At 40.6% G+C, this 11,857-nt stretch overlaps 1 protein-coding gene across 2 annotated transcripts; it reads left to right on the forward strand.

The window, feature by feature from the left end:
- The first annotated feature begins 2 nt into the window (after positions 1–2).
- On the forward strand, positions 3–8,934 carry b4galt4 (UDP-Gal:betaGlcNAc beta 1,4- galactosyltransferase, polypeptide 4). Of its 2 annotated transcripts, none has more exons than XM_072375280.1 (7): positions 3–25; positions 2,162–2,691; positions 2,803–3,035; positions 5,339–5,526; positions 5,684–5,806; positions 5,903–6,007; positions 6,962–8,934. In XM_072375280.1, the coding sequence occupies exons 2-7, from the start codon at positions 2,442–2,444 to the stop codon at positions 7,095–7,097; spliced, it is 1,035 nt and encodes a 344-aa protein (XP_072231381.1). In that variant the 5' UTR covers positions 3–25; positions 2,162–2,441; the 3' UTR covers positions 7,098–8,934. The 2 variants fall into 2 exon arrangements, with proteins under 2 accessions (XP_072231381.1, XP_072231382.1); XM_072375281.1 differs by lacking the exon at positions 3–25 and adding an exon at positions 128–310.
- The last annotated feature ends 2,923 nt before the right edge of the window (positions 8,935–11,857 follow it).

Here is an 11,857-nt window from a genome sequence, read left to right on the forward strand (position 1 = left end):
TACCTGACGTTAGCTTTCAGAAAAGGTAAGAAGCGCTGTCCAAACCAGCAACATTACCTCTGTATCAACATAAGTACACGTTTTGTGTCAAAAAGTGACCGGTTTAAACTGGTTAAACGGCCGCGGGAGTGCGCGCAGCCTGCTAAATTACTTCCGCGTTCGTCAGCTAGCTAGCAGGTGTGTCAGAACATCAGAGCACAGCTGCCGCAAAGTTGACGGGACAACTTTTATAACTGTATAATAGCGACGGCAAGCTGTAAAGGAAGAAGTTGGCTCAGCTTTAAAGGCTGTGATGCGGATTACTGGAACGGTAAATACATTGATAGGGACAAGCTAACTGATGTTAGCTTATCCCTGAACCCTAACGACACAAAGTATATGTGGAATATTAAGGTTAGCAAAAATGTCAATTAGCTGCTGGTGTGGTTGCTGTGTTTGTAGCATCGTGTCTTTGCTTAGATGATACATAGTTTCTAAAAACGTAATTGTGAGAATGCTTTAAGGCATTCTGTTTTCCTGTTTCCCTTTATTATTATTATTCCGTACGTTTTTTGGCACGTAACTAGTCCTACAATCTTTCACCGATTTCAACAAATTTGGTATCAAAACGTTCAGCTCCTTCAGGAGATCGTGGCTACTATTTTTTGTTGTTTATAACTTTTATACTTTTTAAACTATTTAACTTTTATTCAAATTTTCCCGTCATTCAAATGAATGCAAATTTCTTTCAACTCTTCAAAAACTTCCTCCTCTTTCCAACCTAACTAGTTCAGCATATGTTCAGCTAGAGACACCATTCAAACTTTATGGTGTTGCAGCATAGATATTAAAATATTCACAAGACATTCAGCTATTACCACATGATTCAGCTTTTTCAAATATTAAGCCAATTTTGAAATATGACAGTTTAAAAAACATGAACATTTCTGCTCCTTCTTGATTTTTATGAATGAGAAGATTAGAGTGGCAGACTGATCATTTTAACTTTTTCTGATATTCAAACAGATTCCTCTAACTTTCATACTGTTCAACTCAGACAAACAAATTATACCTTAAAATGTAGGTACACTTGTCCTTTCAGCTGATGTAACTACTAAAGAGTTCACATTTACAGAATTTCAGCTATGAGCCTTGAAGCGAGAGAAACCTTTCAATTTCTCTCACTAACTCCAATGAAAATTTGGTCTGATACCAGAGACAGGTTCAACTGTGTTCAACTCGCTGCCGTTAAAATTTTTTTCACTCCATTGAAATAAAAACTACATTGCCGCGTTCCTCCAAGCCTTCTGCTTCTTACGGTCTTCAAATTATTTTCCTCGCTCTTCCAGTTTTCTCACAGGAGGTCATAGTATCCAAAAAAGCCATTTCTGCAGGTTATACAGGGAGAGAGCTCTTAAGCTGCAGCTGTTGACAAACATTCCTGTCACTGATGACATCACCGATGACATCACTCTTCCACTCCCTGCTGTATATTACACTGAAGCCATTTTAACTATTGCTCACTTGATTTCTGATAAATTTTCACTAAATTCAGCTATTTGAGCATGTTCAACTAATCCATTCAACTTAAAAAGCATTCTCACAGCTGTTTTGCAGGAACAGCTTTTTTTCTAGTTAGACTTAACTTTAAAAGCTACTGCCAACAAAGCTGTGTTTTAGTGTTTTTCTTTGTTTGGATATGATAAAGCGAGGCTTTTTCCTTATAGCCTCTGAAAGGAGACGATACAAGTCTGATTAACAGTCATTTTTAGTAATTTGTTGTTGTGCCGACTCAATCGATTGTGAGACTATGAAATATCAACAGGATTCACATGGGAGGGATCAGTTTCATGGTGTACAAGAGGCTCAATAAGCAGGTGTCCAGTTAGGTTACATTTGGGAGTTGGTTCAGTCACATGTAACAGTGTAAAGAAAGGAAAAATCAACAGGTTTGAAACCTGTTTGGTAAAAGCACATCAGATTGTTTCCCTGGTTTAAATTTCTGTTATTGTCAAAAGTTAACCCAGTAAGACCCATTAAAACCTGGTGAAACATATTCCCAGTGGCTGTGAGGTACCTCGGGCCCAGATAAGTTAAGAAACTCTTTGCTGGTTATCAAAAGAAATGCCCCAGATTGTAGTAACGTGTTTTTCTTATAATTCTTCTCTAAATCTTCTTACAGTTGTCTACGAGCTCAAGTTTTTTTTGGCTTCACCTCCTGAAAATGGATTTTTACAGTCCAGCGTTGGATTTTCATCTCTAAGCTCCCCTAACTTCTCACCGATCGCATGATTCATCGACTCCGCAGTGAAGCAGCATGTTTCACTAATATGGGATGACTGGTCATTGATTCCATGGCTGTTCATGTTGTTTAAAGCTGACGCACAGTGGAAACACCCCAAATTACATGTAGCAGCATAGATATTAAAGTTCATTACTGACAGCAGCCAAGTGAGATAGCCATGGGCATCTTTTCAACTGTCAGCAAAGTCGTGCGCAGGAGCAAATATTTTTTACTGCTTTTACTCTCCCTGTCGGTGCTGGCGTGGATAACAAACTTTTCTGGGGAAACTGTCAAATCCATCCTGGCCCCCCGTGCAACAACACAAACTTTTATCAGGGGGGATGAGATGAACTCTGGGACCGCAGAACCTGATCAGTCAAATACTCCAATAGAAAAAGGCGAATGCCCACAGGTGTCTCCATTGCTCAGTAAGTACACCTGGTGAAGGAGGTGATAAATTATATTTTATTTTATTCATGTGACTTCTTTGATATTCAGACTTCTGTGGCTTCTTAAATGTGTGAACATTGTTTCCACAGAGGGAGCTATGAATCTGTCGTTTGCATCCTCCCTGAAACTAAAGGACGTTGAAAGCGCCAACAAAGGCGTGACTGAAGGAGAGTATGAACCTTCAGACTGTACATCAAGGCAAAGTGTAGCGATTCTCATCCCACATCGCAGTCGGGAGAAGCACCTTCTCTACCTCCTGCATCACCTGCACCCCTTTCTGCAGAGGCAGCAGTTGCACTACGCCATCTATGTCATCCAGCAGGTAAAGATCTGTTAAAGAAAATCAGCTTGTAGAGTTTACTGATTCATTACCGTGGCATTCCTAACACATCCCCACAGTTACTCTAAAAAGTAAAATGAGTATAAGATGAACTGATGTCTAAATGGTATTTAAATTAAAAATTAGACATCATTGGAAGTTAAAACAGAGCAAAGTTTATTGTGAGAAGAATGAAGCAAATTCATAGAAAGAACGCTTCTCCAACTGTTAGGCAGGGAGGTGGATCCCATAATGAAATAGTTAGTGTTGTGTTCTCCAGCCAGAGCAGGTTAAGCCAAACTAAATTAGCTGCAGAGCAAAGCAGTGATGCCACAATTTCTGTACAAGGTGAAAACCATTCATCATCATCCACTGTGGTTCAAGTTTGGATCAAATCTGATGTTCGAGAGACAGCAGAAAGAAATGAGACAAACGCCACATTGATTTGGCAACTTTTGCATGCACTGACATTCATGCCAAAAGGAAGGATAGCTGTTAGTGGCTAAAAATCCTCAAAGTGAAAACAGGATTCAGAGATTTAGGAGGTTTAGCTCTGAGCTGGAGTGACAGATTTTACATGCAGGCAAACATACAGTTGAGGTCAAAACTATTAGCCCCCTTAAGAGCTTTACCTTTGTAATGCTCGATCAATCAATCAAGTTAAAACTAAGGGTCGTCCTCCACTTTACACACAGTGTAAAAACCTCATTAAGGGTTTGAGCTGTCACATGAGAAAGCATCATGCCAAAAGCAAAATTATTCAGTTCAGACTTTAGAAAAAGAATCACAAAGCAGGAGAAGGACATAAAAAGTTATCACAGCGTGTCAGGAAGTGGAGCGAGAAGTATCGTCAAGAAATTCAAAGAGAGCCACACAGTACAGAACAAGTCTGGCAGAGGTAGGAAGCGAAAGGTTTCAAAGACTCTGGAAAGAAAACTAGTGAGAGATGTGTCTAAAGAAGAAGAACTACCAAGACACGAGTTAATGACTTAGCCAAGTCAGGAACTGTAGTGTGAAACAAGACAGTCAGTAGAGGCCTGTATGGAAAAGGACTGAGAGGCTGAAGGCCAAGAGAAACTTCACTTCTACAGAAGAGACACCTTCAAGCCAGGCTGAAGTATGCTAAGGACCATCTGGAGAAAGATTATTCAGACTGGAGGCGTGTTCTTTGGTCAGATGAGCCCAAACTGGAGCTCTTTGGCCATAGAGACGTTGCTTATGTTTGGAGAAAGAAGGGAGAGGCGTATAACCAAAAGAACACCGCTCCCACAGTTAAACACGGTGGTGGGAGTATCATGCTGTGGGGATGCTTCAGTGCTTCTGGAACTGGGAATCTCAAGCACCCAGCAGCAAATCTGGGTCGTCCCTTTGTCTTCCAACATGACAACGACCCAAAACGTGCATCTCTCCTGGTGATGAGCTCCCTCCAGAAAACCAAACGTTATTGAGCCCTGACTTGAATCCCCCTGAAAGTCTGTGGGGGGCACTGAAGACCGAGGTCCATCCAAGACGACCTTCAAATCTGCAGGAGCCTGAAAGAGTTGCCAGAGAAGAACAGGCCGGGATTCCTCAGGAGACGTGCCAGAGACTTGTTACAAACTACAGCAAACATGCTGTTATCCAGCCAAAAGGACACAACTGACTATTAGCATCAGGGGCGGCTAATCATTTTTAGCCTGGTAGTTCTTTTGAAATAATTTAGTTTCTGTGTGCAAAGTAAAATAATGTGAGGATCCAAACTAAAACTAATGTTTGGAAAAGCTGTGTTAAAAATGAATTGATCTGTTTTACAGCACTTGGGACATTTAAAAAAAAAAAAAAAAAACTTACTTAATTTTGACTGAATTTTAGCACAACTGAGTGTGTGCTAACTGGAGGTCAATCTGTGGGGACTTTTGATTCAGATAATGATACCGTGATGCTATTCTAAAAGCATCTCATGATGTTTTGGCTCGATTAGCTTCCCTTGAAAGATCAAAGCAACAAGTCATGTTGTTTGCTAAAATTAAACTTCTTCTGGAAACTTCCCAACAAATAAGGCAAGAAAGCAAATGCAATCCTGGGGGGAAATTATTAGGGAAAAGTTCACACATTCCATAAAGTTTTTGTATATTTGTTGTTATTTTTACGGGTTAGTTGCTTTGTCTGAGTTGCATTTAGGTTGTTTTCATGGTGTCAGTCAGAATGAACTCGGTGTGATGAAGCCACAGCAAATATTTTTCATGAAGAAGTCTCTTTTTCAGTGGTTAAAACATAGAAATCTGCAGAAATGAACATTTCACTCTTGTGTTTTCTCATTTCAAAAGGCTGGAGATGCAACTTTTAACCGAGCCAAGTTACTGAATATTGGGTATTTGGAGGCCCTGAAGGACTACGGTTGGGAGTGCTTCATCTTCCACGATGTTGACCTGGTTCCTGAAAACGATCACAATTTATACGTCTGTGACAAGCAGCCCAAACACTTGGTGGTTGGCCGGAATTCCACAGGATACAAGTAAGTGTACGAGGACCAGTAAAAACAGGAGGTAAACTTTATTCTACCCTTGTAAATGAACAGCAGCTTCCTCAGGCTTGATATTACCCCCAAAGGTCTCATGTCCTTTCAAAGTAAACAACAGGTTTCTCCTAATTATCCTCCCCTCTCTCAACAGGCTGCGGTACAAAGGCTACTTTGGTGGAGTCACTGCCATGACCAGAGAGCAGTTTCTTCAAGTCAACGGATTCTCAAACAGCTACTGGGGTTGGGGTGGGGAGGATGATGACCTTCGCGTCAGGTAGGAACCAGTATGTGAGATTATCAGTGGTCTGTTACAGCTGAAGCAGATGTGCACGTACTCACGCTCCCTGATGCTTAATGCTGTGTCAAACAGGGTTGAGCTGCAGAAAATGAAGATTTTGCGGCCGCCTGCTGATGTTGCCCGCTATACTATGGTGTTTCACAACCGGGACAGTGGCAATCAGATCAACAAATACAGGTCGGTATATGTGGAGATAAGGGAAATTGATTTAAGAAAGATTCTTGTATCTGTATTTGAAACACTGAGAGGCTCAGATTGTTTGGGGCAGTTTTCTAACTGTGTTATGTTCATCGATGCCAACTTACTGGCCGAGCAAATGACATCAGCCTGGGGTTAATCACATAGAAGGAGGAAGAAAGACAACAAGATGTCCTGAAACACAGAGTCCAACTGAAGAACTACAAGAAGTGGAACCTGTTGATGTCACTCTTAGAAATAAACAATCCCACAATCTCCCAGCAGCAGATAATGACTTTACAGCGCTGCCTGTCCTGGACCTGGACTTCTGTTCTTAAATCTGCAGACAAACCATTTTATCAGATTCACTGCAGCCATCGGGCAACAATTGATTTTATGTCTTTAATTACCTCTGGCCTAACTGCACAGTGATGTGGCGGCTGGCTCTTTCACCTCACATCAGTAGGATTCCTGCTTCGAATCCCAGCTGGAATCCTTCTGTGTGGGTTCTCTCTGGCTTCCTCTCAACATGCATGTTTGGTTTAATGGTGATTTTAAATTGACCTTCGGAGTGAGTGTGAACCCACAGGGTTGTCTTTTTCCTGGTGGCAGCTGGGATAGGCTCCAGTCCCTCTGTGACGCTGAATTGGATTAGGCGGATGTAGAAAATGGATGGCTGGACATTTTTTTTTGTCTATTCCTCCCAGTGGCTAAAACGAGCTCTGTCAGTTTATCATTGGGACTCACCCCATGGGATTAAATAGCAGCTGTTTCACTATGGCCACAGATAGCATTCTTACCAGATACTGGACCAATATAGATAGATTTTTGTGTGTATTAATAGTTTTAAAGCAGAACAGTGGGCACATTATAATATTACTTAAATGCTCAACTTCTCAAAGGTTAATTTGAATATGTGTTTCACCTCTTGATTGAGTTTTTTTTGCTTTTCAGGATGGGGCTGTTAAGTCAAACCCTGCAGGTGTGGAAAAAGGATGGCCTGAACAGCTGCTCGTATAAGACTTTGTCAGTTGAGAGGTTGCCTCTCTATGTGAATGTTACTGCTGACATCGGTAAACCACAAGTTTGAGGTCTTACATAGAGAATCCTTCTCTTACATTTCATTCAGTCCAGGCCACTGAGTACAAGGAACCACAAGATGTCGTATGAAGTGAACAAAATGCACTTTCTTTATGCATGCAAACTAAAGTTGATCCGTCTACAACATTTGAAGTTATCAAACACATTTTTGCATATCCGTCTGTTTTCAAGGATTACTTAAGCTTAATTCTTTGTATTCAAACCCATCAGACTGATTAATTCACACATGCCTTATGATTTTCCTGCATAATGTACACATGTGGCTGATGTGTGTGCATCAGTATTTTGTGCTGATGCCCTAAATCGCCTGATTCTCACATCTAACTCTTTCAAGACTGCAGTCAGTGATTGATTGAAGTGTTCCTGCCAATCATGTTAGATTTAATGCTTCTGACCTGCAACACTTCTACGTCTGCACTCCATCGCACTTCTTTTCCAGCATCTTATCTTCAGCCGACACAAGTCTAAACCAGCGAGCTAACTGAAGACTGTTAATGTGTCGCTGATGGAAATGGAAGCAGCTGAGGTACACAATGATCGTCTTGTTGTGCATCAGTCTGACAGCAGACGACAGGTTTGTGAGTTGGAAAAAAGACAAACAGCTTAGGCTACAGTATACCTCTGCAGATATTCACACTAGCAAAGGAAAGGCTGAGAGTCGGTGGCGTTATGACGGCTCTGAGGGCAGCTCAGTTCTGTAAAGGGTCACATTTTGTTCGCTACGACACGTCAGAAGTTGCTGTTTGTCGAGCCTATTTAAAGGTTGACGTGTGTTGGAACTATAAACAGCGAGCTGCTCCACAGACCTACATTTGTTTAGTTAATTTGAGGCCTTCTGAAAGAGATGGGTTGCCTTTATTCACTGAACTTGAGAGGCACGGCCATTTCTCTGAGTAAGAATTCATTTTTATTCTGCACATACGTTTTCTTGAGGGCCTTAAATACTTTTTTTTGGTTGGTTTGTTGTGAGGTTTATTTGGTGATGGTTTATTTATTACTTCTGAACATGTTCAGAGGAACAATCAGCATAAATATTACAAGTGAAGGAGTTTCAGTTTGTTTTTTGCTGTTTTGAAATGTTTCTGACACACATATCGAGTTAGCCAAATGATTTGTTTTACCTCAAAGATGGGATAGCAGTTACTTTGTTTTAAATTTAACTTCTTCCAAGACTGAGTAGTACTACTAATTAAACTGGGATAATTGTTCCGGCTTTGACTTCCCACTCCTTGAACGTTAGTTTCAGAATAGCTGCAGGTACGAGCTCGTCAGCCACACTGTTGATGAGCTGAAGAATCTGCAATAAGCTGTAGCAAAACACGTACAAGCTTCCTGTGGTGTTGAGCTGTGTGTTTATTTCATGGCTGCATGTCTATTCCTGAATGAATGTTTTGGTTTTTACTTTAATTTGTTATCTCGTGACCGCGTCTCCAGGTTTAGATCAATAATCATGACAAGAAAATCCTCCGTTTATATTGTAACACAAAGATTTGACTTGTTTTGATTTCTCAGATTGTCCTTGAACGCGTTGACCTGTGAACTCTTGTTGGGTGGTTTGGGATGTTGTGTCACCCCTTTTGTGTGTGTGATAAAAAGCTTGTGTGTAGGATTTAGGGGGATCTGGGTATTTAAACAGGGCTGTTTGGTTTTTAATCGTATACAACGAGCAAGTTGCATCTCCAGAACTGATCCTCTTCCCTGCAGTTCAACACGTTGGACCGCCATGTTTCCACAGTGTTTGGACCAGAACACATGAGGAAAACTTGGATAGATGCCTTTAAATCCTACACACCGCTTCTTAAAAAGGAATTTGTCCGTTTCTTCACTCTTGGGAGTATTTTCTCTGAAGAATTTGTATAATAAATACTATTTTTTTCCTATGAACTGGCTTCATGTGTTTTGTATTTAATTTTCTTCTGTATTTGTGTTTTGGTTTTTTATGTTCAGGTATGCATGATGTAACGGTGCTCTGTTTAATCATGGTGGTTAGCGTGTGACTGACCTTAGTGTATTTCTCACGCCGGTCCCAAGCTGTTGCGTCAGGAAGGGCATCCGGCGTCAATGATGCCAGATCACTAAAGGGAGAGGCCGAAAGAAGAAGAAGAAGTGTGTGACTGACCTTAAGGAGGTAGACTAAATATTGAATATAGCTACTTGAACATGACAAATTAACTTTATCATATGCGTCATATTGGAGAAACATTTGTTCTGCCATTCAAACCACATTCCTGATGTCTTGTTAAGTTATTTTCCTCTTTGGAAATGCACAAATTGACTGCTATATTACAGTAATTTATCAAATGAAAGTTCCATGTGGTGCATTCAGCACTGTCCCACCTGCAGGTGGCACTGAAAACACAACTTCCTTTCTAAAATATCTTCAGAAGACAGTTTGCACCACAAACTGCACAGTTTAACTCATCATGGCGACACATTTTTAAACCTTGTTTAGTTGCCTCTCGTCTTAAGCACGATCCATAAGAAGAGAATACAACTAATGACATGCAGAGAGAAATGAACAACCTGATAGGGTTTGTCCTGAAGTGACACAACAGAACCACCAGTTCTTTTACTCCAACCTGCAGGATAAAATACAGATGGTCTGTATTCGATCAGCCTAAAAGAACACGTCCCCCCTCTGTTCATTGAACTCCTCTGGCTGCCCTTAGCCGCCCGCATCAGATTCAAGTCCCTGATGTTAGCTACAAAGAGCTTAATGGAACGGCTCCATCTACTTGAATGCTCTTGCAAAGGCTTCTGTCCCAACTGGGTCCCTCCGTTGGTCCCAGGATTGTCGTCTAGCAGCTCCTACACCACGCCTAAGACAATCCAAACTCTGTTCATGTGGCGTCCCACGATGGTGGAATGACCTACCGAGCGCTACCAGAACAGGGGCGTCCCTGTCTATCTTCAGGAAGCTCCTGAAAACCCAGCTCTTCAGAGAGCATCTCCTATCCCAGCACTTACCTTGTACTTCCCTACCCCCTCTATCTCTGCACTTTATCTTTATGCACTTCCTTCTATGCCTGCACCCTATCTCTACTCTGTCCCCTCTGACAGAGTCGGACTCGTAGGTTCCTTCTATATAGTTTATTGTTAGCTTTTTATATAGCTGTTATAACTTCATTTGTAAGTCGCTTTGGATGAAAGCGTCTGATAAATATATAAACAAATACTGAGAATGAGAAACTCTGTTCAGGGCATGATTAAAGAGTTACAGCAGATCATCTTTTAACTGCACTGTTGGCATTTGGAGACAAATCGCTGTAGTTCTGACATTGAAATGTTTTTTTTGTGGCTTCTTTTTGTAGGATTTCAGCTTGTTGGCACTTATGGGTCATCATCCATGTATTCTTTTTATTATAACAGGTGACAGGTCAGTTTAGCACACTGTGAAACCATGCTGTAGTGATATGTGTAGGTGTGGTTTGGCATTGTCTTGCTGAAATTAACTTCCTTGGACTTCCTTGATAAAGACTTTTCTGGTTAGCAGGACGTATTTGCTCCAAAACCTGTGCATATCAATCACTGTATTTTTTCTTTAAAAGGCACCTTACAATGATATTTAGCTAGGCACAACAAGAGTATATCTATTATTTTTAACTGTCAATAATTGAGTCTCAGTTCCATAACAGAGCAGTGTTGTTCATGTGGGATATGCGGCATCTTTCATTCAGATCTATGGGGTGCTGTCTGAAAAGAATATTCTTTTTTCCCTTCATTGCATCATTTCCACTCACATTAAGTCGGAGCTGAATTATGCTGCAGCTCTACAAAACTCTCCATAAGCCCGGGGACATGATGGACTAAAGCACTAGAAGTCAGGACAAGAATAACCTCTTATTTCTCACACACAATGAAACGTCTTTTTTCATTTTCATTTCTTTTTTTTTTCCCCAACTGGTGCAAAGAAAGAGCGGGATGTCTGAGGCTTTGTATGAACAGAATGATGTCATGTCCTCTTCCTTTGGTGCAGAAAGAAAGCTTTGTCCTGATGAAGCAAGGCCTGGTCATCAAGCTTCAATGTGACATTCACAAAACACTTTTAGCACAAAAATATCAACACTATCATCTTCTATACAGACCATTAGAATAATACCAGCATGTTTTTGGGAAGTCATGACTAACAATGCCAATCATTTTATTGCCTTTTTTCAAACCAGCGCTGCAGGTTAGTATTACCTCTGAGGGGCTCCTGGTTTCTGAAGTTTTATTTGAAAGAAGTAGCATACGTAAAGCTTTGTTCATTTATAGAATTTATCAGATGAAAGGATCATATGTCTACCGGATTGTTCTCTCAAGTCTTTTCAGAGTCTCAGCTCATTGTTTGTTTTTTTTTATCCGGTCTGCTCCTTTACTTTTCTTCACTCGCTCTGCTCTCATCACTGTTTAGGCTGAAGTAGGCAGCTGTTGCAAAAAGCTGCTTAGAAACTCTCAAGTTACACTCCTGATGAGCATTAAAGGGGGGACAAATGCTGTTAGCGGTTAGCTAATGAACTTGGTGGATAGTTCCCTCAGCTAAGGAATACTGAATATTAGATGTGTCCATATAACAATCACCTTTCTGAATTAATGCTAATATTAATCCATAGGTTAAGACGCAACCGTTCACTTAAAAAGTCTACTATATAAATCTTAAAAGGTTATGATAACTGCATATTTCATTAACTGAAGCCAAACATTTGCAAAAAAAAAAACGACCGAAGCTGATATTTTTACCATGATGTCAACATTTTCTATTATCTCTAT

The sequence above is a fragment of the Leuresthes tenuis genome, unplaced genomic scaffold (genome assembly GCF_036924035.1).
Source record: "Leuresthes tenuis unplaced genomic scaffold, fLeuTen1.0.hap1 SCAF_21, whole genome shotgun sequence".
Classification (NCBI taxonomy): Eukaryota; Metazoa; Chordata; class Actinopteri; order Atheriniformes; family Atherinopsidae; genus Leuresthes; species Leuresthes tenuis.